Source organism: Gambusia affinis, linkage group LG03 (genome assembly GCF_019740435.1).
Source record: "Gambusia affinis linkage group LG03, SWU_Gaff_1.0, whole genome shotgun sequence".
Lineage (NCBI taxonomy): Eukaryota > Metazoa > Chordata > Actinopteri > Cyprinodontiformes > Poeciliidae > Gambusia > Gambusia affinis.
The window spans coordinates 9,957,726-9,983,696 of NC_057870.1; the positions used below are offsets into that span (position 1 = coordinate 9,957,726).

A 25,971-nucleotide genomic window follows, 5' to 3' on the forward strand; every position below is an offset into this window, starting at 1 on the left:
TTCATGTTTACATACGTTTATAGACTTTATTCAAAATGAGAGCTGTAACCTCAGCTGTAGCATGTTTACAAATGTAATGGAAATACGCAGTTAACTTTATCCATACGTCTAGTTATAAAAAGGTGCAACTGTATTAAAAAAAAACAAAACAAAAAAAGTTGATGTAACCCGCAGTGGAGGACTGTTCAAAGCAGCGACTCCTGTCTGCCATCTGCTGGTGAGCAGGGCACACTGCACTATTGGCAGATGGGGCAATCAAACGTGCAACAAATGTTTCAAGCGAGAATAACCAAAAGCATTTTCCCGCAACTATAAAACTCAAGCCACCGTGTTAATCACACATCTTCTGTATCTCTAGTGTAAATAAAAGACAAAATAATCTTTTTGGAGTGAGGGAAAATCAAAGTGGCAAGTTTCCTGCAATCTCCACATTTTAACCTTTTTTCTAGTGTTAAGTTGGCCTACTTTGACTTAAAGTCTGTTTCTTTAACCACTCGGTAAAAATTCAGCATTATGCTTTTTTTAAAGACAAAAATCTTTTTTTTTTTTACATATCATATCTACACAAAAAAGCATTTAAGCACAGAAGACAAATGTGAAAAAAAGAAATTGCATACAGATGTCACATATCCTTATCTCCACTGCTTTCTAAGTTGTGTTGTTTTTTACAGATATTTTTATATCTATATTATTTGACGTTTTTATACACTCACATCCACAAGTGTGTGGTTACATTTAGTGATAAAAGTAACAAGAGCTGGACTGACATGGATTGCTATGTTTAGAAAGCGGAAATACAAAAAAAAAAAAAAAAAAACCCTCACAACCCCTGAAGGTCTCTGTATAAGTATAATTACATAGAAAAACGCTACAAATCTCCCAGGTGGAAATCCCATAATCCCTATTGACCGTGAACGCAGCACAATATCATGGATAAGTCTCAGGACAGTCTTGTTTTTCTTTGGAAGATCTAGCTGTAGAAAACTAAAAAAAAAAAAAAAGAAAAAAAAAAAGTCCCCCCAAAAAATTGACCTTTGTTTTTACAAATTCTCAAGTAACGTAAAAAGAAAAGGTCAGCACCAACAGGTGATCTGCAGTCATTCACTGATCATGTTTTGATTGGAGGTACGTGTGCACCCACACACACACACACGCCCACGTTACACAGATCTGCATATCTACAAGAGACAGCTTCCGAAGTGAATAACGTTTAAGAAGGCAGGAATGTGTCAAAGAAAGAGGAATGTCCCGTGTTCTCCTGTCCAACAACGTAGAAACCTGCTGGTGGAAGATGATGAACTCTGGAGATATTCGCAGCACCACAGTTCGACTGAAAGCAAAAGTGTTTGTGATAAGCAAATACAAAAAGAGAGCACATTTAGTGACTCAGTACTGTGGTCAGTTGTCCTAGCAATGTGGAAAAACAGGTTTGAGTTTTTGTGAGGCTGCCCTCTGGTGGACTAAACCAGAAACGTCTTGGTCTGCTGGCATGTTACCTGATAAATTACTAGTGTTAAGCTCGAGCAGAAGTTGCATAACTTTGGCACCTTCTATGTTAATCCACAAACACTTTGTAACTTGACAACTTCAAACAGAAACTTAAGACTTGCAGTGAGCACTCAACATCTAATGTGGAAGCTGCAGCTTGACGTGGTCAGCTAACGGGATTTGAGTAGTGGTACACTTTGCACTTAAGCTTTTAGAGTATGTGAATAATAATACAGGAAAACGTGTGTTTAACATGAATACTAAAGAAGAGAAAAGTCCAGCGCTGAGATTAATGAGGATGCTGGCCGGTTAGGAGACGTTGGCGAGGCTGGCTTTTTGGTTGTAGGGTGTTGGTGCTATTTACACACACAAACATATGAAAACACACGCGCGCACAAACGGCTATGCAGCTTTTACAGCTACAGGTATGTATCCTGCTCTGAGCTGCTAAGGCTTTGTGTGGATTGCTGGAGAGCAGATTCTTTGGCAGCAGGAAGGTCTGTAGGAGGCGCGCTCTGCTGGTGATTGGAGTTCGTTTCAGTTTCTGGCGAGGTCTTCGGGGTTACGTTGGCATAAGGAGGTGGAGAGGGCGGATCCGAGGATGGGGGAGGCGGGGCCAAGGATGGAGGAGGCAGATCCAAGAATGGAGAAGGTGGATCAAAGGATGGTGGAGGCGTAGCCGAGAATGGTGGTAGAGGATTCAAGGATGGTGGAGGCATAGCCGAGAATGGTGGTAGAGGATTCAGGGATGGTGGAAGAGGATTCAAAGACTGTGGAGGAGGATTCAAAGACTGTGGAGGAGGATTCAAAGACTCTGGAGGAGGATTCAAGGATTGTGGAGGAGGATTCAAGGACTGTGGAGGAGGATTCAAGGACTGTGGAGGAGGATTCAAGAACTGAGGAGGCGGATCTGTGGGGAGAGGGTACGGGTTTGGGATCTCCTCGATGGCAGTTGGTTTCTTTGTGCTCTTTTTCTTCTTGCTCTTCCGCTCCTCTTTGCCCTTGTTGAGCTTCTGGGGAGGTTCGGGAACCTCCAGCACGATTGTGGGGTTCTGCTGCAGGTCCTGGCGCCTGGGCGGCTCGGCCTGCATGATGATGCGGGCGCCGTGCATCCTCGGGGCGGGCTTGAAGTTCAGCTCGCCGCGATTCTTCTTCCAGCGTTTGATCTGGGTGTGATGCTCTTTCTCTATGTCCCGCGCCGTCACGGGCACTTCGAGAATCTGAAAAGATCGGGGGCGGGGGGAGGGACAAAACAAATCAGACGTCATTAGGAAAGTGTGGGGCAAGAAAAGTCAGAGGAGCCCACATTGGAAAATAAATCCCATCCATGTTAGACCGTTCAAGCTAGAGTTGTGAACTTCTCCTTTGTAAGTAAATGTCAAAGGAGAGCGAGCTGCTGTGGATACTCGGTCACCCACAGTGGAGACGGGCAAATACATGAGAGCCGTTATTGTTAGAGGAGACAGAGGCTCTTACACAGCTTAGTACGTGAGCCGACACTGCCCATGTGGCGCTCTGCTCAATAGGTCTGGTTCTTGTCAAGTTAATTGTCTCTCAGACTCTACTCTTCTCTAAATCCGTGACATCCTTTTGTCCTTTCCAACTTCATGCCCGCATTGAGAAACCGCTGGTCCGATGGAAGAAACCGAATGATCCCAGCCTTGCAGGCAAATGTTAGGCTCTAGACACTGCAGAATTTTCCTTTCACTTCAGAGTTGTACAATACTTTATGTAGGTCCTTTCATATGAAATCATAATAAAATGCATTACTTGTGAAGTTTTTACGCATATGAATATTTTTGCAACGTGTCGTAAGATAGATATAGGGATGTTACCATGGTGATCAAAAGTAAAAATCAATGCAGAAAATGAGTGCTTTTCCATTTTAGAAAAGCAAACACACTAACCCATGGATGTAGGATTTTCCGATTCAGTCAGGTTTTTTTTCTCCGCATAGGGAGGGAAAAACAAAATAAAAAACATCAATAACAATATATATTGCAATAGACACGTGGTCAATATCAATAGATAATACTAATAATATCCAATAATTTCACTGAACTCTGATCCAGAACATCACTACGGGTGATGTAGGCAGAGGCAAAGGCTTTAGCCGCGCAACCTCTCACAGCCAGCTATGCAGCATTGGTGGCATCAGGTCACTCACTCTCTCTTTGGTTACCTAGCAACAACTTGTTGAGTAACTTGCGCAGCAACAGTTTCAGGTTTTGCCACCGTGTCTCATAACTGCTTGAAAATAAAAACACTGGCATGAGGTGAAACTGTGGCTAAAACATGCCAGTCTTTCAAATATTTAAAACAAAAAAACTAATCAATAATTAGAAATATTAACTGATATGAGGCGCTTACACCGTGATGCTTTTTTTCCAGTCAGATTGTCCACCCCTACCACCACGTGTCGTATCTTGGCATTCCAAGTACATTACATCGAGAGGCTAACTTTCAAGAACTGGAACCAGATAGAGGTTTTGTCTTAACCGCCATGATCACTGAGTAGAGTTAACATTTCAGCTCTGTTTCTTTTAATTAGCTGTGCTGCAACATGGCACCTTAAAGCACTTGTATAAAAGCTGTTCCAACAGGTCGGCTGATTGGGAAATCCTTTAAGCTTTAAAACAGAGCGCTTTGACAGATGTTTGAAATTTCTTCCATACTTGAATTTCACAAGGAGTTACTAGCAGGGCTTAAAAGTAATGTCTCAACTATACAAAAGAAAATAGTATTTTTTTGAGTCCATAATTAAGATTTTTACACATCTAGATGAAATCTAATTCCCTAATTTAATTGTTCACGGCCTCAGAAAAGGATCTAAACTGGTGCAATATGGTCGTGAAATATTGTATATCAGCATTATCATAATAAACTATTAACTGGGTTAAATGAAATATTGGTGGGCATGCCGATTCCATTCGAAGACGTCCCCTTCAAGTTTGAGATAAACAGAAAGTTACGACAGCATTTAGTTTAGAGAAACCACCACTTCAGAAAGCAACGTAAAAAATAAAATCACAAATCTCATCTGCCACCACCAGTTATAAAATCGTCTCTCGTGTTTTTACACGGAGGAGGAACTTCCGTGTCCTCTGCTCCTACCTCTCGGACCAGGAATCCCTCCTGCATGTAGCGAGGGTCGATGGCCCGGAGGAGCTCCATGGTTTCGTACAGACCCTGGCAGGTCTTCAGCTTCTCACGAGTCCCTAATGTGCACTTAAGCAGCACCAAACCCACCCGGAAAATGATTTTGACTCCTAAGAGAGAGAGAGAAAAAAAAGGGGGGTAGGATTCAGCTAGGATGCTTAGTTCCAGAGCTAAGGCGAACTGAGGCGCTTCTTACCGTCACAGAGGAACATGTCCCAGACACGCAGCACTGAAGCCCAGGGCAGGGTTCTGGAGAAGGCACACATAAACCACTCAGTCATGTAGAGGATGGGGTCGATCTTATGTTTCTCCAGGTGCCGGAAGGCCAGTGCGGAGACGCGGCGCAGCAGAGCAAACAGGATCTCTCCGTCTAACTGGATCGCTTCCTGAGAGATGTAAAGGCAAGAAAAGTATGAAGAGAGAGACAAAAAAACAAAACTCCACATACTTTCAATCACAACAATCCCGCCGTATGGTGTCAGTATCGTTAGAACTTGTCCATGTGCGCTGAGATTACTTCCATTGTTTACCCAACCTCAGGTGATGTCATACTGTGCATGCTTTCTTATATCGGTCTCACCAGGCCTGGGCTGTAGTAACCAGGAAGATACTTCTCGCAGATTTGGACCAATCCCCAGAAAGCATCCTGCCGAAGCAAACACAGAGCATCCCCATAGAAACCATTACGAACATCATCATGACCGTTGTACTACATGTAGAATGCAAATAAAATGACAGCACAACATGCTTACAGAGAAAGTAATTAATTGTCCAATAGTCCTAAATGTGTCACAAGAGCAGCGTCTTTGTATCTCAACAGGTATTTATACAATTTCAGATTTCTTCTGTTGCCTTTCTGTGGCAGGAAAATGTTTGAGATTATGAAACACATTTTATTGACAAAGAAAACCCGAGTAAATTCAAAATTAATACAGAGACAAAAAAATAGTCTGGTAGCCCTTGTAAAATAAGTAAATAAAAATTAATTGCTCCCTAAACCTAACTGGTTGAGTCACCCTTCGGCAACAATATCTGCAATCAAGCATTTGAGACAACTGGCAATCAGTTTCCTTAATTGCTGTGGAGGAAGTCTGGCTCACTATTCTGTGGAGAATCTGAATAATTCAGCCCCACTGGAGGAGTTTTATCTAGAAATGTATGTTTCAAATAATCCCAGAACATTTCAATTTCAGTCTGGCCTTTAAGTAAGCCACAGTCAAAGGCCTAGTCAAAGGCCAGTTATGTCTCATCTCTGGAGAAATAATTGTGTCTTTGGACTTTCCATGACAGCTCTTAAAAAATTTGACTACAAATGAGACAACTTAGGTGTTAAAAACAGATTTAACACCTACAAATTAGAGTACTTTGTATAACAAGACATGTATTGATGTTTATACTGAAGAGATTTCTTGATTGCAAGGGACTTACAGGACTCAGACCAGGGTGCAGCAGTGGAAACTAAACTAAGCACGCACAAGACTGAAGTTACTTAAAATGAGTTGCTTAAAGAAGGGAGGTGGTTATTTTTTTTTATATCATCAGGTTGGTTTGAATAGCTTTTAAAAATGCAATACTCATTTCAGTACTGAATTTTGCAGATAATCAGGTGGACTTCTGTCTGGAATTAAAAAATGTTTAATAATCAGAAACATTCAAACGTGACAAAAAAAAAAAAAAAAGCAGAAATCTGAAAGCAGCCAAAGCACTGTAACCTAAATACAGTTATCATGCCTAGAAAGATTGTGCAAAAACAAATCCTCAACAAAAACTATCATGTGGAGAACAGTTCCTCATCTTTAATTCACTTTGAGAACACTTGGTATTTACAATCATCCTATTCCGTCTTTATTTATACTATAACTCTGAATGAGGAACTGAAACATAAACGTGTGTGTGTGTTTGTGAATATGTCAGATAAGGTGGTTGACGAAGATCTGGAAACCAACTACAAAATCGTCAGAAACAGGAAATAACAACCTGTCGAGCCACAGATCGAGATGATTAGCATCTTTGCTTCTCTAATATACCACAGAAGACTTAAAGCAGTATCTCACTTTCCCGGCATTACAGCACTTATACAGTTTATCATTGTGCTGCTGACCTAAAAAAAACAACAACAAAAAACAAACCCATCACAGCTCACCGCTTCAAAGCAAATCCTGTGTTCCAAGTATTTTTTAACAGCAAAATATCTACATCAGCACGGGGTGAGCAACAGTGTTACCTCAGCTGGCATGTGCATCAGCAAAACAGCAGCAATAGGGGCCTGGGCCTGGCAGTATCCCTCATCCGGTCTGTACAGAGTGTATGCCTTGAGAACACGAAACAGATCCTGCTGCCTGCACAGGGCCCAAACACAAACAGACGCAGGATTTAATCACATTCTCTGTCAAACAAGACACAATCGCTAGTTAAAAGTGTGAGATCCGACCCCGACACGTCCGATTACTCACCCGTGTCCCCCTCGCGACACAAACATCTCGTGAAAAGGAAACTGTCGGTGGAGATCTTTCTCGATCACGTCGAGCCATTTTGGGTCTCCTGGCTGACTGTCCAGCTCCTGACAAAACAGAGATCAAAAATCAGATGGTTTCTGTCCAGTTAACACATGAAGATGTAAGGAATACACTTCAGAGATAATGTTTTTTTTTAAGCTTTAGTGTCGTAAAGCTTAATAAAGCTAGTTATAATGTCATAACTATTAAAAAGGAAGCAGAGGATTTCTTAGGCTGCATTCAAACTGTAAACCAATTAGATATTGTAGACACAAATATCTAATTGTAGATCGAAGCTGGTCAGTTTCAGTATAAATTTCCAGAGAAATTTAAAACAAAAAAAAAAGAAATGAGGCCAAAATACAGCAACAATGGAGCAGAAGAGGGGGAAGTGAAAGAAGAAGTCGACAGACCTGAAACTTTCCTTGGTTCTGTTCCCTCTTCACCTTCCCTCCTGAAAGGTAGAGCCAGGCGCGACCTCTCAGGGCGGGAGGAATCCCCTTCTGACAACGGAGTCTCACCTGAACCAGAAGTTGGATTTTACTAAATAAAAACATCGACCAAAGAGCAAGTGGGTCAACACTAAACAAAAGTCAATGAAACACTTATGAACTGAATCTTAAAAACCTTAAACAAGAACCTTAATTCTTAATTATGGCTTCTTTTTTTTTTTTTCTTTGCTTGAAGAAATTGTCTGGTTTTGATGACGGCCTGCAACTTTAAAAATAGAGGATACTATTATTCAGTTACAGTCAGAGCAAAGATTAAAGAAACTGGTGTGAAATGTTTAAAATGTATGCATGTCTGTGTTCAATTACTACATATTTACATCTCTGGATTTTTCCATCAGCTTTTGGAAAAATCAGATTGGGTTTCAACGTCTGTAATTTATGTTCCACAAACCAGAAAACTGATAAAAACAGCCTACATACAGATTCTTCATTAGATTGGACTTCATTACTGAATACGTTTATGTGGCAACATGATAAACCAAAGAATATATGCCATTTAAATAGCAATTAATGTCACAAAAAAAGACTTGTTTTTTAAAAGAATAAAATCATTTTTCTTGCTCAGGCTGATTCTGTCACATTAATTACACAGAGTTTGACATCTTTCATGCTTTTATATCTGTAAATTTTGATGCTAATAGCTTAAAGGAAACCCCACATCCAGTTTCTCAGAAAATGTGATACTGATTTTAAAAAAAAAAAAGGTGTGGATGTGGCTGGAGTTGGCGTTTCCAGTGCCAGCATGCATAAATGTAACAAGCAGATGGAATGCACTGAATTTGTGCACAAGAAATAACATTAGAAGGGTCTCGTATGGGTCCAACAGACAAAGGACAGGACTGACCCAAAGTCCCTTTTTCAGATGAAAGGAAAGTTCAGATTTTATTTAGAAACTATGGCTAAATAGAGGAAAGGCACAGAATCCATGAGCTGGAGGTTCAATGTGACATTTTCAGTCAGGAATCATTAAGGGAGCCATGAAGTGACGCTGCTGGTCCGCTGGGCTTCACCAGGTCCATAGTGAGAGGAAACGTCTACCAGGAGCATATTGGGCATATTTTTCAGGAGAGTAAAACTTTCCTCTTAAAAAATATATTTCTTATTGGTTTTATGTAATATTTTAATTAACAATGAACATGGTGTTTTTGTAAGCATCAATCATCAAAACGATCAGAAATCAATGACTGACCTATATCACCGTGGGGTCGAGCTGTACACGAGGTTCACTTTATTATTATTGCAGTAGATCATCTACGATCCATCTGTGAAGTTCTCCAGAACTGGAAAATTAGATTTTGCGACTTTGCAAGACTGCACATGAACCCTCAGTTTGAAGTTTTAGTAACATTGAAATTCATTTAAATTTTAAAGAAATCTGGGTAAAGAACTGAGACCAGCAAGTAGATAAAAAGAAAATGGTGGGCCAAAACTGAGGGAGGATTGTGTTGACCTTTGTTGGACCAAACTGTGGCGTCAGCGTACTCAGGAATGCAACAAAAGCTTAAGCACCATGCGTCTTATGTAACACCTCTAATTACAGGAGCTGCAATCTTTCACGAATAACAACAACAAACCGTACATGAGGCAACAAACTGAGAACATTTCACACTGTGGTCTTATCTGCATTACCATCACTCCCTGAGAAAGGAATCATCTTACTATTTATTTTTAATAGTAAGAAGTCATTTCAATAAAACAAAACCCCTGTTAGAATGGCCCTTAGCGGCTGGTTCACAGAGGAGTCTTGAGGCAGAGAAATAGTCCAGACCAACCAGGTGTTTATTCTCCAACATTTAACACAGAGACAATCCTGCTTACAACAGTCGTGGGTCTCAGCAGCAGCCACACATACCAACCTGCAATGTGGCCAACATGCAGGTTTTTATTGTCCCTAGCTGCCCCAATTAACAACCCCACCAAGAAACAGGGTAGGACAAAATACCTATACACAAACATTCTTGACAAAACAACCAAATCTTCAGCATAATAATAACAAACACTCTTCATTTTTAAGCAACCATTTCATTTCTAGAATACCTTTCTAGAAATATAAATTCAATCATTAAACTTCTAAAATGCATAGCTCCATTGCTCCCCTCTTCCATCTGCATTTGGTCTCTTCCGGAACCTTTATAAGGTGTTCAGGCCCCCGGGGAATCTTTTAGCCTGAACACCCTGCAGAGGAAGAGACAGAGGTAAGAAGCCATATCTACACAAACATTTCAGTGTACTTCAAACAGTGACAAGACCCATCCATTTGTTTGTTTTATTTTAACGGGACACCATCAGTTCCAGCTGAGATGCCACTGCACAAAAACACACAAACAATAAAATACTTCAATCTGTATGTGTCTCTTATCATTCAACCCCCTTTGAGCGTTTTTATCCAAGTAATGAAGACCTTCATTACAACCCCAAACCATCACGGCTTCCTCCTTCGGACGCCGTGCACGCTTGTAATGCACAGGCAGTTTACATTTGCAGCACCTTTATTACATGGTTCTCTCATAGAAAGTAAGTATGGGCCCGCCCTGCAGCTGAGACAAGTCATTTTGTCACATGCTGCAGTGTGATTTAAAACCCCCCGAAACAAAACCAGGCTGTGTCCTGGCTTGCCGCTGACTCACGGAAACCAGGTGACGTTCCAGCCCGTCGCTAAGTCGCAAAGAACGGTTCACACAGAACTTGCTAGACAAGTGGATCCGCAAACAATAAGTCCATAAATTCTCGGCTTGCGCAATTAAAAAATCTCTGAAGCAACAGAGATGGAAGCTGGAGCTCCGACAACAACACGATTCAAGACACACAAACGATCGACTTGGCAGGTTTTAATAGCAGGTGCTGACCTTATTGAACCTCTTGATCATCCACTTGTCCCAGTGGCTGAGCATGTCCAGCCACTTGACCTCGCGCTGCCTCAGCACCTCGGGGGGGACGTCCTGAGCGCTGGGGTGTGAAAAGGATGGAAAATATGAATGAATGCACAAAACACACAGAAAGAAAATTGCGTTTAATTTGAACAATCATAAGCAATGTCTGCCAAGAGACAGGCCGGAGAAGCATAAACCAAGGTTTTAAAAAGTTCATGCTACTGTGGCTGATGAGCCTTTTAATGACTGCCATTCAGCTGGCTGAAAAAGCTACTACTATATTCTTTACTTGCTAAGAAAGACAAATTACCCTCCTTGGACATATTTTTGGCTGCAAAGCGAAAAAAACAAACAAGAAACAGTGATGACATGGAAACTAAAGGCGCACCACCCACTCTTTTTTATGTAATGTAATTAAAATTACATTTGGAAATCTACACACAGCAACGTTGTTATGCAGAGTGGCAAATCTCTAATATTCGACACTCTAGCCACTTGACAGCTACCAAATTTAATTAGTGTTTATTCTATTTTCTTTTGTTTGTTTGGTTGTTTGTTTAAGCTCATACATCAAACCATAAATACAGACAATGATAAGGTAAGGTAAATTAATTTGCCAACATGTCAAATTATTTTAGCCTTTTATTTTACCTTTCAATATAAAATATGACAGGCTACACATTTTAATTTAAACGATTTGTGGAAACACCAAACACATCATAAAACCATGTTATTTTGATCACGACTATAAAGATGATGAGGATCTTCTTACTAACCAAATCTATAGTGAATACATCTGTCACATGAAACATTAATTCTAACTAAATAAATCATATTAAAATATTAGCAACTAATCTTTAAGTGGTTATCGTTTTTGCTACATATTTTAATTGCTGTAAGACATGAAAGAGAAAAATGTGTTGCAAGATCTTTGATAGGGATTGCATGAATCAAACAAAAAAATAAAAAAATAAGGAAATACAAAATTATTCAGATTTTTGCATCTTGATTTGATTTTTATTAAACTCTAACTAAGCAGTTGCTGTTGGTTGATGTGTTTAAAGACTTGGAATGGTGGGAGTTATGAGCTGTAGTGTGTCTAATTAATAAGCAGGACAAAAATTTATCAAATGAAAACCAACCAAGTGAAGCATCTCTGTCGTTTTGGATCAGAATATTTTTGATTTTATACGTTAACAACCAAAATCAAATGGACTCAGATGAAACAGACTTAAACAGCTTCAGAACTGACCTGAAGTGATTTTATCCGAACAAATAAAATGAGAAAGTTCTCCAACAGAAAGGAAGACGTTAAGTTGTTCAAAGCTAACATTACACGTGATGTCTAATGCTTTTACTGAGGTGTGCAATTATCTCATCAGCCCAAGCCTGTAATAACAGGGTTAAAACTCAGTCATAGAGTAAACTTTAAGAAAACACACACACGCACACACACACAGGAGAGCTCTCAGTCAGCTAAATGTGTAGGCTAGATGTGGTGCACAAGTACAAGAAGTTATACTCCCATTTAGGCTTTCAAAGCCCTTAAACAATTAAGTTACTTTTATTGCCAAGCACTGTAAGCAAGCCCATAAGTATGAGACCAACAGACAGAGCCAAAAGAGGCCCTTTAGTATAAGGGCACCAGAAGATGGGGCTCTACGCCTGCCAACACTACTGCAGAAAGAGAACCTGGGGAATGACTGGCACAGCTTTCACTCATTCCTTTCACTATTTTAGCGTTGCCATGAAAGGAGAAGAAATGCCTCTGTAGAAAACACAATGCGATTGGATTAAAATCAGATATCCAGATTGAAATACTGTGGAAAATAACACCTACCTAAATATATATACATATATACCCTGTGATTGACTAGATCTCTGCTGATTATTATTGGTGAATCTTAATATTAGAGAATCAAAATCCGAATAGTATTTATCAAAAGTAAGAGAAGCATGGTGGAGTTGAAATTTAAAAAAAAAAGAGAGAGAAAGAAAGACAGGCTGTGCCACGCAGCTGGTTCGGAGCTTTCCACTTCATGCAAATCAACAGAACATCACCACCCTGACTTGTGACATTTCTTCATACATTACATTAAAAGTATCACAATTCCCATTTTGTGCAATTAATCTGAAATGGATTTCGCCACTCCCATGTTTTAGTTTCCTTAAGAATGTGCTTGCAAAACAACATTGTGTGGGACTGAATCACCATTCGAACAGAAACAAACTTACGAGTCCTCGGAGTACTGCTGCGCCCCGCCGATAAAGCCGTATCTGTCGGCTTGCCTCTCGCTAGTGAAGCCGTTGATCTCCGAGTCGGACCCCAAGGAGCTCTCATCCTCTATGTGGCTGCTGTTCAGCGTCCTGATGCTCCCCATGTCCACTGACGGGCGGCCGTTCTCTGTTTTGGCCATGGTGGCAGGAGAGTTAGCTGGCTAGCCAGGGTTAGCTAACGTCAGCAGCGAGCTTGTTGACAGCCCAAACTCACTCAAACTACATCGACGCCATGATTCCTAAATCTCAATAAAACTTTCCCAACAACCGCCCTGGTTGCAAAATGTTCCAAAGCCTCTTTTGTCGGACCGCATTCAATAATTTACCCGTTAGCTTTCGCGGTTAACTTGTATTAAATTCCTCATTAGCAAGCTAATTGTTAGTTAGCATTAACCGCTCGTACTAAGACGACCTAAACTATTTCTGACCACCCCTACCTTCGACTCATCAGAATTACATCATATAAAACTACGTTCCAGATACCAACAACCCATTGCATCTATGTAATTAAACTTATTTTGAGCTCCGCCAATACTAGAATAATGTGCTGTGCTGTCATTCCGAGTGTACAGCTGGACAAGACGCCTCGACCAGGGAGCAGCCAAATCCACACTCCTGACTGGATTTTTCCTAAGGTAATGTTATGGTTACCCCTAGTGGCTGATTAAAGAATAAAATAAATCACCTTTTAGCGCCCATTTACACTGATTCTAAATTTTATAAATAGCACCACTGTGTTTTGCAAGTAGTACTTTACTGTCAAGACATTGTAAAGCAGCACCACATCACCACTTATACTTTACGGCCTGTTGTGCTTTTTGGAAAAAAAGCAACGAAATGGAAAAAAAGAGAGAGAGAGACACACACTGACGAAAACGTGGTCCTCGTTTTAACTTTTAAGTTGAGAAAAATAAAAGTCTTGACATCCATGAGGGAAACCTGGTCTTTCCCTCATGGACCTCAAAATCCAAAAAGGCTGTCTTATGTCTGAAATACAGGGATGTCCATAATATCTGTAACTTTGGCATTTTGTCATTAAACCTTAACGCATGAACAGACGTCCAACATATTGTTTGTGTGTACAAAACAATATGTTGGACGTCTTGAACTATTTCACATTTGGCCAAATTACACAAACAGCATTTTATTGGGATTTTATGTGATAAACCACTATAAATATCACATCGTTAGGAAGTGGGAGAAACCGAGTACATGGTTTTCAAATCTTATTGCTCTGTAACTGATGATACAGAGCAATCATGACAGAAGACATGTTGGAGCGTGCATACAGATTGGCATAAGTAAGCATCAGTAATTCAGTTAATTATGTTTCGGTTTTGTCTGGGCTGTTAATGAAACCTCTCCTTGAAAAAGGAGATCCATCTTTAAATCCAAAGGTGGATGTACTTTAGCTACTTAAAATCTTTTTTTGACTTTCCCCACTGATGGGCAATTAAAGTTGTTTTTGTTGTATTCTATTCTTGACTGGGCTCACTGAATCATTCAGGCAATACGCTTTGTGTTTACCTTGTTGATACAACAAAAATAGAATTTCACAAAAGGCTAAGTACCAGCGGTGCACCAGTTTGTAAACAACTGGTCAAAATACATTATGAGTTAAGGCTGAACAATAATTTACATGTCAAACAGCAACAAATGATTTTTAAGTCCTTTATTTAAAATGAGCAAGCAAGGCAGGAATCTATATTTTGAGCAATTTACTTGTAAAGTCAACATCAGTGTACATATGTCATGGATAAATCAGGAGTTAAAACTAAAAATCAACACTAATTAGAAACAGCATGCCATTCTAGAACAAAATAACTTTTAGAATATTTCTTTTGACAAAAAAAAAAAAAAATGCAAGCATTTTTCCCAAATGTTCTCCTGAACTAAACCGACGTACTGGGGATGAGTAGAGTAATAACTTTTTCTGTGACGAACGTCTCACTTCTTTCTTCCACCTCTCTCCTTCAGAGCCAAATGAATGATGGAACCATTGGTCATGTTGTAATAAGCCAGAGAGTTCGAATCCTTGATGAAGATGCCCTGTAAAACAAACATGAATGTTACGAATCTGTAAATCTGATTCATTTGGATTTAATAAAATGTTCCAGTGAAGTAAGAGACAAGCTTACCTCATACTGCAACTTCTGTTTTCCAGCCGGCATGCCTGTTGCCTCATGGATTTTGACTTTAATGACAGACACCTGTAAAGACATTTGACATTTCATTTATTTATCCAAAAGTCTGAAACAGGCACATCTTCAAGCACATGTTTAAAAAAAAAAAAAAGATGTATATTAACATACCTGGTCTGTAAGTGGGACAGTGAAATTCAACACTTGGCCATTTAGCTTCCATTCGGTCTTGTCCTGCATGTTGGGAACCTGTACTTTGATTGCCACAGGACCCTAAATGCACCAAGAAATGTGAAAGAACATTTTTGATTTGTTTGTACACGCTCCATGTTACAATAGTAATGTGAAATGTGATCACATCCACAGTGACTACATAAATATCCATCCGTTATGGCCAAAATTCTATAAAATGCAGCCAGAAATAGGATTTCCATAAATTTTTTTAAGTCAAGGTGTGTATGATGTTCTTCTGCACAGTGCAGGTTATCTTAAAACCTTTGTTAGGATAAATAATCTGAGCTGCACATAAGTCAGTGTAGTTCTATACACCGTTACTAACAGACCTTGTTTCGACGAAGAAACTCTTCCTCTGGGATGAGGTTGTCCTCCGTCTTCATTTTCTTGCTCATTGGTTCGTCGTCATGAGGAGGGGGTGGGTGGACGGGCGGTGCTGGGGCAGCACTGGGTGGTTGTGGCATGGGAGGAGCGGGGACAAACGCTGGAAGAAGAGACGGTTTTGATTTAGCTATGATTTTAAAAAAAAGAAGTGAATGATGAACATTTTCCAAGACGATTCTGGGAAACCTTGAGCTTACCAGTTGGAACAACCATAGGGGGAGGCCTGGGGGCCATCAGGTGGGGCGCTGGTGGCATGGGAACCACGTTGACACGAGGAGCAGGAATCATGGGCGGCATCTGTGTGATGACTTGACCTGGCGCCAAACGCACCACGGGGGTCACCGGGGGCCGTGGAATCACAGGTACGGCAGACAACAGAGTGGTACGGACTGGAGGAGCCACCTGTTGAAAGGCAAATTAGACAGTTTGAGTCACTTTAACTTTTTCTACATTACTACAAATATCAATATCAGTAGAATAAGAGATTTTCTTCCAGGATGGTCCCTTTATTTTGCTTTATCAATGTTTTCATAATCTAAATGAAGCTTCCCAGTTACTGTGGGTAGAGAGCTAAGACTCTGAAAAGAACGATGCTTTTTTTTTTTTTTAAGTGAGATGTAAACATTTTGCACTGCTTCTAAAAAAAAACTTACTCCAGTCAGACCTTAAAGACCATACCCAATAGTTTTTGGTGTAGAACTATTTATTAAACAAAACCAATTTTTTTATTGTGGATTTTTGATTATCACTTTTGGAGAAAAACTACTGTTGCTATGGCGAACAGCATCCCAGCACCATATCATACTCTGATTAACAGTTCATTTGATCAGCACGCTAGAAGAACTTCAAAATTTTAACAATCTAACTTCTCCAGAACTTAATCTGTGTTCTGTCTGCTTCCTTCTCTGACCTTCATTAAACCATTTTGAATAACAACTTACTGAGACAGGTGGGCGTGGCACGGCTGTGACAGGAGGACTGGGTTTAGGCAGACTTGGTGCCGATGAGGGCATGGGAGGAGGCTGATGAATTTCACTCGGCTTGCTGGGACCAATTTTTTCCTTCGTTTCATCCTCTCCCACCAGTCCTTTGGCCTTGTGAATGGCTTCGATCTGCTCCTGCAGAGTGATGTTGGCCTGTGCTGCCTGCTGCGTACGAGCCATGCTCCCCGAGTGGCCGTCCCAGGTGACCTGCAGAACAAAAATGCAGAAAAATATGAAAACAAACCACAAACTGTTCATATTTAAGGACAAAAATAAACTGTCCTGATTTCATGTTTTGAGATTTTTGAACCAGCAGCTATTCCTACCTTTTCTTCTGGCTTTTGAATTTCCTCCTCGCCGATCTTCTTTCCGATGGCCGTCTCTTCCACACCAAAGATATCAGTACGCCTCTCAGCGAGCTGCTTCAAGCTGCTCTCAATATCCAAACCGGGAGCGTAGACTTCATCCTCCGTCTGCCTGTCTCTAATGCTTCGGTCTCTCTGTTCAAGCCAGCGCGGATCCAGCAGGCCGATGCGCATGTGCTCCTGCATCTTACTGGCGGGGACTTTCTCACCGGTGATTGGTGAAATAAGGTATTCGTCTGGAGCTGCAACCGAGGGCTGCGGCTTGGAGGCTGTAAGGGCAAAATAACACAGGTTTGATCAGTTTCCAGTCCTCCTACAGACGTTTCAATCTGGATATCTACTACCAAAATAATTGTAATGAGTTTTTATCATCACTATCTTTATGTTACAACAATACATACAACATAGTATTTTGATAAACTTTTGTCGATATCAGTTATCTGTACTTCAGGCTAATGAAATAAAAGGCTTGCATCTGATTCTGTTGTGTCTTCCTTGATTAAGGAGATGAAATTTATATTAATGCATTTCACATTGCCTACATGTTCTTCCCACCATGAGTTCCTTTTGTTCACTCAAGAAAAAAAGAGGTCATTATGCCTCTCACTCTTGGAACCACCACAAAAATTAACTACATTTAAGAACTCGCCTCACAAAGTTTAAACCAAACTTTTACATACGGTTATTTGGATTAAAGTAAACTAAGATGTAAATGAGTGAATTAAAAGTTACCTTTGGGGTCGTAGTCCTTGCGAATAATAACATGTTCTGGAGCTGGAGGCAGGGGGGGTGGCATCGGGTTGTCTGGTGGCAATGGAGCCTTCACACCTTCATCTTCGTCATCAGATCCCTGAAGAAACGAATGGAAAATTCTGTGAAACCAGATCTTTTAAAAGTACTATTTTCAAGTCATGCACTGGCAACATGCTTTGTAGATTTCTGCAAACATTTCCAAAGCAATTATTCTTTATTCTATCTAAAATTGGTACAAATGGGCTTGTTTAGATTCTACCTGACTTCTCTGCTAAGTTCTCACCTCATCCATGTCCTGGACTTGCGTGTCTTGATCAGGCTGAGAAGGCTGGCCGTCAGCCCGCTTTTCTCGTTCATCCTCTTCATCCTCACTCTCCACCTCCATCTCCACCTCCTCGCTTTCACCATATTTCTCGTAGCGCTCCTGGATCAGGATGCGAGCGCCAAGCTCCTCTGGTGTCGTGGGTGGAGGGAAGTGACCTTGAGGGAAGAAAAAAAAAAAAAAAAGGAAATAAAGTCAAAACAACTAAATTCCCAGCTTGCATGCATAAACTAATTCCTGATATACTACCTTGCTCATTGGGCTGGAAATCCACCGTCTCCACCACCACAAAATCATGCCAGTCTATTTGGGCGTAAGCGACCCGCTCCTTCTCCCTCTCCTCTTCCTCCTTCCTTCTCTCACGCTCCTGGTATTTTGCCCATTCGACACGGTACCTCACCTGATTTTTGGATCCGAAAACAATCAATTAACGGGGGAAATCTGCAATGATTAGCTTTCAGTTTTTCACTTATAAGAAATTACCTGGTCCATAACTTCCTTTGGGTTCTCAGCTTCTTTTTTAAGTTTGATTAGCAGGCCTTTGGGAGGGATCAGGATCTAAAAGATTAACAGATTAAAATGTAGTTAACATCTACACAGTGGCACAGACCACTGAATCAGATTCAGGCTGAACCGTGTAGTCCACCTTCGTGTACTGCTCCACCAGTTTGGTGAAATAGTTGAAGAGGCTGTGCTGTGGGCGCAGAAAGTCAAACTGGTAGTTCCTCTGCTCCTTCTGCATCAGCTGGGTGAGAAACTGTCGGCCATTGCGAGCCACAAACTGGGCAGTGAGCTTCACAACATCAAGATCAAACGCAGAGATCGATGGCGGGTCCGCAATGAACTCAAAGTCGGGGGGTGGCTCTTTGGGGACCACGGTCTCCTGAATCACCTGCACCTAGAAATAAACGCAGCATCGAAAACCCTCAAAAAACAACTTGCTCAAGTAGAATCCCCAAAAGTGGGGAATACAGAGTAGGAGGAGTGGGATACCTTTTGAGGAAGCTGCTGAGACTGCTGCATGGCTTGCTGCTGCATAACCTTAGGCACTGCTGCAGATGGTTCTTGTGCCTTGCCCTCCTTAAATTCATTGACCTTGTGGCGGTAGTAAGCATGGTAGGGATCGTTGGGGTTGAGGAAATTAAATTTGGGGTTGTTGATCTCATTCTGACGGATTCTGGCTTCAAACTCTGGTCCATTCCTGTGAAATCGCAAGAAAAAAAGTTGGATTGTAAAAGGAAACTTATTTAAGATTGTAGGTGTACCGTGTACTAATGCCACATTCAGAATAACTAACCTGGCAACAAAACTGGCCGTCTTGTCAACAATGTTTCGGACTTCTGGAGGAGGGTATATGATGCCAACAATGGGCTTAGTGGCTGGAGTCTCTTCTGTAGGTCCATCATTCTGCTGATAGGATTCACAAATGCTTACAACTCTAGAACACAGACGTACTTTATGAAAAAATTGTAAATTCACTACAAAGTGATTTATTTTTCTATTTAATTCAATGGAAATGCTGAATAGAAAGTCAACTTGACTAAAAATCTAATTTCAACATGTAGATGTTTACAATAATTCTACATCTGACTGATAGCAAGTACATAATTTGTGTTTCATATTTACCGACAAATTCAGGCTCAATTTAACAAATACGTCATAAAATCTTCCAACCATTTTTGTCATGAAGGCACAATTTTTTTATGCTAGTTAAATTGTCTAACAGTGTAACTCGGATTTTTCTTCTTAATTGAGTCATATTGTCTCATTTTCCTGAAGCATCTTAAGCTTACTTATTTTTGGAGCAATCGCTGTTTTATCAGGTGAATAATACGATTTAAAACAAATTTCGACAGGAAACGTGGTGTTGCCTATTAACACAAGTGAAAACATTTTAATGAAATTGAACAGGGTTGAATACAATAACTACTTATTTTGCCACTAATATTAATTGTCTTACAGAAATATGTCCAAGCTCAACCCTTGATCTTGAGAAGAAATTCTTGGATGTGCAATTAAGCAAAATCAATAAGAAACTTTTTTTTTTTTTTAGAAAATTTTATTTAGAAAGCTATTTTAATAATTCATAGAAGAAAAATGCTCCATTCTAAGTCCACAAATTAAAAGACTGTGTAGGAGTCAAGGCTTTTACGATTTAAGTTATGCGCGTAGCTCAGACGTAGAGCGGGTGTAACGTTAACAAAGGCCGTCTCAGGTTCGATTCCAGGCCCGGACCATTTACTGCATGTCCTCCGCTTCTCTATTCGCACTTCTTCTTGTCAGGCTACTAACAAATAAAGACCTTTAGTGGCCCGCTGTAAACGAACTAACGAGAGCCTCCATGCTAACGAGCTAAACCACTCATTCATTCATGTTCAACAAGGCCACGTCTTGTTTTAAAACCCAAAACACACATACTCACACGCACACTCAGAAAAAATAATATGTTTTACAGCAAGAACGTGGACAGAACTCCACACAGTCTTTCCGTGGAGTCGGTGGTTCAACCATTAACATTAGCTAAGCTACGGCGTTACCTTGTTGTTGGTCTCCGGCTGAACTATCTGAACGGGCCCAGGCGGCATGGCTGCGTTTCCACTGCTCCAAACAGAAAGCTACCAAAACCCAGATAACCACAAAGACACGTAAACACACTACGAACCCAATTTAATTGTAAAAGTTTTTTTAATGTAATTAATTACAGGTAAATTGCCAAAATCGTAATACTTACTGCGGTTCAACTTCGTTGGCCTAATGGAGGTTTATTACATCCGGAAACACGCCGCAGTGCATTATGGACCTTGAAGTGGCATTGTTGTCGTTGTCGGGGAAACGCGATGTAAACAAGTCGGATGGGTTATGACTTTGTTTAACTGGGAATATAAAAACAAATTGTGAGACATGAGTGAGCTGTTGGGCCACAATGACTGCATTAAGAGCCTCCGGAAAGACCTGGTGGATATTCAGGGTGCGATCATGGACGTGGTTTCTAGAACCGGACCGATCAGTTATACCTCCTGGAAGTTTCCCAACAAATTGGCGAGCGATCTGGATTTGGTGGACCTTCTAGAGGTGTATGACTTTGTGAATGGAGAGGAAGCATACAATCAGCATTCGCATGTTGTTTTACTGGAGCTAGTGATTGACAGGTATTACACTAAGCTGTAAAAAAAAAAAAAAAAAAAAAAATGTATATATATATATATATATATATATATATAGTTACATATTTTATATATATGTATATATATATATATATATATATATATATATATATATATATATATATATATATATATATATATATATATATATATCTCCATATTTTATATATATATATATATATATATATATATATATATATATATATATATATATATATATATATATATATATATATATATATATATATATATATATAAAAATTCCTTCTCACCCACATGGTGGTGATTCTTCTTCCTCTTAGCTCGGGTCCTCTACCAGAGGCCTGGGAGCTTGAGGGTTCTGCGCAGTATCTTGGCTGTGCCTAGGACTGCACATTTCTGGACTGAGATGTCTGATGTTGTTCCTGGGATCTGTTGTAGCCACTGTTCCAGTTTGGGTTAAAGGTTATATATATATATATATATATATATATATATGTATATTATTATTTGGACCAATTTTAAGCTTCAACCACAAGCTTAAGCTTATTTTATTTGGGTTTTGTGTGGTACAGGCTTTTAAATGTTGTCTTTGCATCCACTCTTCCAGCCAATGCTTTGCAGAAGCACCTTTTGCTGGATTACAGTTGCAATCCAGCAAATGCTAAAGAATTTTGCTAAAGAAAAATTCTTTAGCAAAATAAGTTTTTTGTTAATTCTTTTGCAGAAGAGATTGAATACTAATAGATTTTTCTCACCTGTTAGTTTTGTTTGTGAAAAAAACTTTGTCTCATTTTTCTTCTATTTCACAATTGTCTACTGCTTTCTGTTGGTCTACGACACACAACGGCAATAAAATATGTTAAAATTTGTGGTTGTAAAGAAACAAATGCGAGAAAACTCTAGGTATATGAATATATGGAAAGCATTTACAGAAATGTGTAACAAGATGATTGTACAAAGCCTTCTGTTAACATGCTGCTTTCTCCTCTGCTTTGACTAGACTCCTCTTCCTTCTGCAAAGCGTCAGTGTTTATAGTGAGCTGCAGAGGGGAAGACATGGAAGATACCAAATCCATCAAAAAGGATGCCTTTCCGTGGGCCTTGTGGTTAGGAACTACTGGGGTACTTTGGTTCGGTGTTTGAACAAAAAGGTAAGCTTGATCTTTTTACAGATTGGACGCAATGTAAATATTTCCGTGCATTTCAATTTTGTGTTTGTTTGTTTTGTTTTGTAGGAGTACTCCAGAGACATAAAACAGACAAAAACGAAGACATTAGATTACTCAAAGACAGAGTCAAATGTGTCTTCCCCAACTAACTCAACCACTCACCTATGCAGAAATTGCTCATCTGCTTTGTTTTCACTGACCTCACCCGAGAAAAGCGAATGCTCAAGTCCAATTCAAAATCCTCCATCCTATTCTAAACCCAGACACCACAATGCTGCCTGTCAGACGACAAATTCATCCCTCGTTCCCTGCGATTCATGTCATAGAGTCCAGTCCCTTCTGAGAAACACAGGAGATGCTTTGATAGACCTTGTCCAGAGTGAGGGTCTACCCTCGTCTCTTAAGCGTCTCTCAGACGCCATGAAAGACACGGTGGATCCGGGACAGATGACGGCGGGTGATGTCACCCAGTGGGCCCAAGAGCAACTCAGGGACATGCGTTGCCTCGCAAAGCACCTTCGGGATGTGCAGAATACCATCCGGCCTCTTCGAGAAGGCCTCGCAAAAGCTGAAACAGATCGAAACAGGCTCAGTTCTCAGCTGGCAAGCGCGAAGAGGGAGTTCCAGCAAGAGGTGGAAAAACACCAAGTCTGCATGGTCCAGCTGGAGTCTTCCCTACAGAAAGCAGAGAGGACCTCACAAGAAAGACAGCAAAGCCTACAAGAAGAACAAAAACAATCTAAAAGAGGTAGTAAAAGTATTATTTATAGAGCGACTTCATTTAAATCCATTTACAAAGTGCGACACATTTTGAAGTGGAGGAAAATGATACATGCTTTCCTAAATTTTTGACAAATAAAAGTCGGAAAATTTTGTTTCACACATTCAGCCCTGATCTTAGTCATCCAGTTGTTATCTATGCCCTGTTAGTGCTTGCAGGACGCCTATCACCAACCGTTGATGGGCAAGAAGCAGGCCACACCCTGAACAGGCTGCAGGTCCATCACAGGCCCATCACATGATAATTAAAATGAGACAACTTGCCTGTAATTTGATCTCAGTGTGAAATCAGCTGCTGTGTGAAATCTAACCCCATTGAAAGACTGACAAAAAGTAAGCCACTGTTGAAAGGAACAACCTCTACTCATCATTCCAGAGAGGATGGAAAGATGGGCGGAGCTAATTACAAAGGAACGTTTACAGAGAACTAGATGGAGGCAGAAAAAGAGTCATGACTGGGGAGAAGGTTTACTTTACAGCAGGATAACAAAAGTACAGCCAGCGCTACAGTGGATAAGCGCTCAGTGGTCAGAATGACCAGTCAAAGTCCTGACCTAAATTCAGCTGAGAACCAGAAATCTATGTGTCATTTCTACTTCACATTTATGACCACTTGTGTTTGGTTTCTGAATTCTGGGAAATATATATTGACGATTGTGGTTTGAATATGAAAAAATGTGACTATATAAACATTTTTTCTTTGATGTATTTCTAATAGAAATTTTATCATTGGAGGAGAGTAATACAAGACTCAAGGAGAAAATAAAACTCCAGCAAGAAAAGTTGGAAAAACTCGGTAAAAAAAAAAAGTGTGAAAATGCTACATTTTTCTTCATCCAACCTCTTTTGTTTAAAAAATGTTGCTGCATAACGAACCATTTATCATCCATTTCCTAATAGTTGGTGTAAAAGAGGGACTTCAACAGAAAGTGGAAACACTACAAAGAGAGGAGGAGACCTGCTGTGAACTGCAGCAAATGATCCAGAAGCTCGAGACTCAGCTTAGTGACACGCGACTTCTTCTTGACAAGGAGAAGGCCAAGTATCAGAGCGCTTTCCGTCAACAGGAGGTCAGCTTTGCAGATAAAATACAGCTGTTTATTACTCAAATCAACAGATTTAAATACCTATGGGCTAAATGCTGCATGGCTGTTAATCTAGTCAATGCAGGCCAAGCAGAAGACCTTATTAAAGAGAGTCGATGCTCTTGATGAAGAGCGTGAAGAACTACAGAGGCAGTTGGAAGAAAAAGAAGTGGCACAGACGAACTTAGACAATCAGCTGAAAAAGATAACCGATTTGAAGGAGCGGGAGGAGGCTGAGCTCTCTCAGCAGCAGGTACATAAGAGCCTTTCCATTTCCGTAATTCAGAGACTTATGCTAAATGTTTACACAGTTGCTTTCTTCCACTAGGACATCTGTAAAGAGCTCCAAAAAGAGAAGCAAACTCTACAGACACGTGTAGAAGAGCTAGAAAAGCATGTGGCCGAACTGACGGAGCACATGCAAGCATTGAGGGAGAGAGAGAGACTCTTGGTGGCTTTCCCAGAGCTCAACAACTGGGCTCACACTCAACCGCAAAGTAGGAAATTCCCTTCTGCATTTAAAGTCATCCACACAATATTTTTTGGGTACAAAAGGCCTCTTTTATTGAAGTAACATACCTCAAACCAAATCTTCTACAGAAATCCCACCTGTAATTTGACTGCATTTAATTATTAAACAACACATGAAGAATTAATTGTTTATACCAAAATGAGACCATGAAAGTCATGACCACAACTTAGTAATAACTCACTGCCATGATTTGTTTAACTTGTGGGAACGACTAGTTTACTTTGTGGCTATGACTTAATAATAACATTATTTGTTAACATTAATAATGATAATAATCTCTTTTTGTTTTATGTCAGTCTGGGAATGAACTCTAATCATATTCTTCAAAGACCTGCTGTTAGGCATGGCGTAATTCCTAGCAAGACACTTAATTCTGTAGTGTGAGTTTATGCCACTGAAAAAACTGAAATAATTTCTACTTTTCTGAATATTTTCTGGGTTGGTCAATAAACTTAGGTGTTTACAATCCCCATGCCCATGTTCATGACACAAATATCACTGAGGCGCTGGATTTCTGAACTTGAATTTAACCTTTCATGTATAACTCTTGTCATTTCTGCAGTGGCGAATTGCATTGTTGAATTATGATGATTTAGTTTTTTTATTTACAAGGTACAGGAAACCTGATTTTGGATATGGAGAAACAACACCAATCAAATGAAATTCGCATCAGCATTCTGGAACAGGAAAATCTTACTCTACACAAAAGTCTCGAGAAACTACGACAAAGAGGAATGTTGAACGTCACCAAAGTAAGAACATGGGTAGGAAATGTGAGATATGATGATATGAGATATGGTGTTGAATTCAAAGTTGGATTAGATTTCTCTACTGTTGCACATTTACAACAGCTCTCATGAGATCTTTGGATGAAAACTGTTTTGTCTAAACAGGGAGCTTCATCTCAACCCACATGAAGCCAGGAACAAAGTGAACCATCTGTAAGCCTGAGCGTGTCAAGTCCAAGAAATGAAATCAACAAAAATACTAAAATAAAAATAAAAAGTGCTTTTGAGAAAATTCCAGCTAATGTTCATTTGTTGGACAACTGAAGTCCAACAAATGCACTTCAGCAAGTGTATATGTTGTAAATGTGTTCCAGGATGGTCATAATTCATTATTATGCATAGAAAAAGAATGACTAGGATGTAGCCATTCTTCACTCTTTGTCATGTTATAAGTTGCAATGTGTTTTTGTTCAGATTGTGTGTGATAGTTCAACACAGCAATAGAAAATAGAAATTGATTTCTACATTTCTTTACATGTAAAAATATT

The 25,971-nt window shown here is 40.0% G+C and overlaps 3 protein-coding genes across 7 annotated transcripts; 1 reads left to right on the forward strand and 2 right to left on the reverse strand.

The window, feature by feature from the left end:
* LOC122827818 (TBC1 domain family member 10A-like) lies at positions 1–13,423 on the reverse strand. Its single transcript, XM_044110860.1, has 9 exons — positions 12,760–13,423; positions 10,501–10,600; positions 7,556–7,663; positions 7,101–7,207; positions 6,872–6,986; positions 5,228–5,293; positions 4,844–5,033; positions 4,603–4,757; positions 1–2,708 (listed from the first exon to the last, which is right to left on the reverse strand). Exons 1-9 carry the CDS (start codon positions 12,939–12,941, stop codon positions 1,908–1,910), a joined length of 1,824 nt encoding a protein of 607 aa, XP_043966795.1. The 5' UTR covers positions 12,942–13,423; the 3' UTR covers positions 1–1,907.
* A 1,035-nt stretch (positions 13,424–14,458) lies between these two features.
* Positions 14,459–20,803, reverse strand: sf3a1 (splicing factor 3a, subunit 1). 4 transcript variants are annotated; one of them, XM_044110863.1, is made up of 16 exons: positions 20,715–20,803; positions 20,521–20,598; positions 19,281–19,390; positions 18,977–19,184; positions 18,630–18,881; positions 18,467–18,541; positions 18,233–18,383; positions 17,945–18,141; positions 17,641–17,758; positions 16,870–17,177; positions 16,502–16,750; positions 15,758–15,962; positions 15,506–15,660; positions 15,114–15,215; positions 14,940–15,011; positions 14,459–14,850 (listed from the first exon to the last, which is right to left on the reverse strand). In XM_044110863.1, the coding sequence occupies exons 2-16, from the start codon at positions 20,566–20,568 to the stop codon at positions 14,749–14,751; spliced, it is 2,352 nt and encodes a 783-aa protein (XP_043966798.1). In that variant the 5' UTR covers positions 20,569–20,598; positions 20,715–20,803; the 3' UTR covers positions 14,459–14,748. The 4 variants fall into 4 exon arrangements, with proteins under 4 accessions (XP_043966798.1, XP_043966796.1, XP_043966800.1 ...); XM_044110861.1 differs by having other exon boundaries at positions 19,281–19,393; XM_044110865.1 differs by having other exon boundaries at positions 20,521–20,608; positions 20,715–20,789.
* ccdc157 (coiled-coil domain containing 157) lies at positions 20,790–25,941 on the forward strand. 2 transcript variants are annotated; one of them, XM_044110869.1, is made up of 9 exons: positions 20,790–21,132; positions 22,130–22,280; positions 22,365–23,046; positions 23,797–23,874; positions 23,979–24,148; positions 24,240–24,416; positions 24,492–24,660; positions 25,308–25,459; positions 25,589–25,941. In XM_044110869.1, exons 1-9 carry the CDS (start codon positions 20,885–20,887, stop codon positions 25,610–25,612), a joined length of 1,851 nt encoding a protein of 616 aa, XP_043966804.1. In that variant the 5' UTR covers positions 20,790–20,884; the 3' UTR covers positions 25,613–25,941. The 2 variants fall into 2 exon arrangements, with proteins under 2 accessions (XP_043966804.1, XP_043966805.1); XM_044110870.1 differs by having other exon boundaries at positions 25,308–25,447; positions 25,589–25,939.
* The last annotated feature ends 30 nt before the right edge of the window (positions 25,942–25,971 follow it).

Excerpts from the sequence above, each read along its gene's own strand:
- LOC122827818 (XM_044110860.1), bottom strand. The coding sequence starts at position 12,941 with ATGGCCAAAACAGAGAACGGCCGCCCGTCAGTGGACATGGGGAGCATC. Across the intron at positions 7,664-10,500 it reads TGATCAAGAGGTTCAATAAG|GTGAGACTCCGTTGTCAGAA; the intron begins GTCAGCACCTGC and ends CTTCTGGTTCAG. Across the intron at positions 7,208-7,555 it reads AGAACCAAGGAAAGTTTCAG|GAGCTGGACAGTCAGCCAGG; the intron begins GTCTGTCGACTT and ends CTGTTTTGTCAG.
- sf3a1 (XM_044110861.1), bottom strand. The coding sequence starts at position 20,568 with ATGCCGCCTGGGCCCGTTCAGATAGTTCAGCCGGAGACCAACAACAAG. Across the intron at positions 19,185-19,280 it reads ACGGCCAGTTTTGTTGCCAG|GAATGGACCAGAGTTTGAAG; the intron begins GTTAGTTATTCT and ends GCGATTTCACAG. Across the intron at positions 18,542-18,629 it reads TGGTGGAGCAGTACACGAAG|ATCCTGATCCCTCCCAAAGG; the intron begins GTGGACTACACG and ends TTAATCTTTTAG.
- ccdc157 (XM_044110869.1), top strand. The coding sequence starts at position 20,885 with ATGAGTGAGCTGTTGGGCCACAATGACTGCATTAAGAGCCTCCGGAAA. Across the intron at positions 22,281-22,364 it reads TTCGGTGTTTGAACAAAAAG|GAGTACTCCAGAGACATAAA; the intron begins GTAAGCTTGATC and ends TTTGTTTTGTAG. Across the intron at positions 23,047-23,796 it reads ACAAAAACAATCTAAAAGAG|AAATTTTATCATTGGAGGAG; the intron begins GTAGTAAAAGTA and ends TATTTCTAATAG.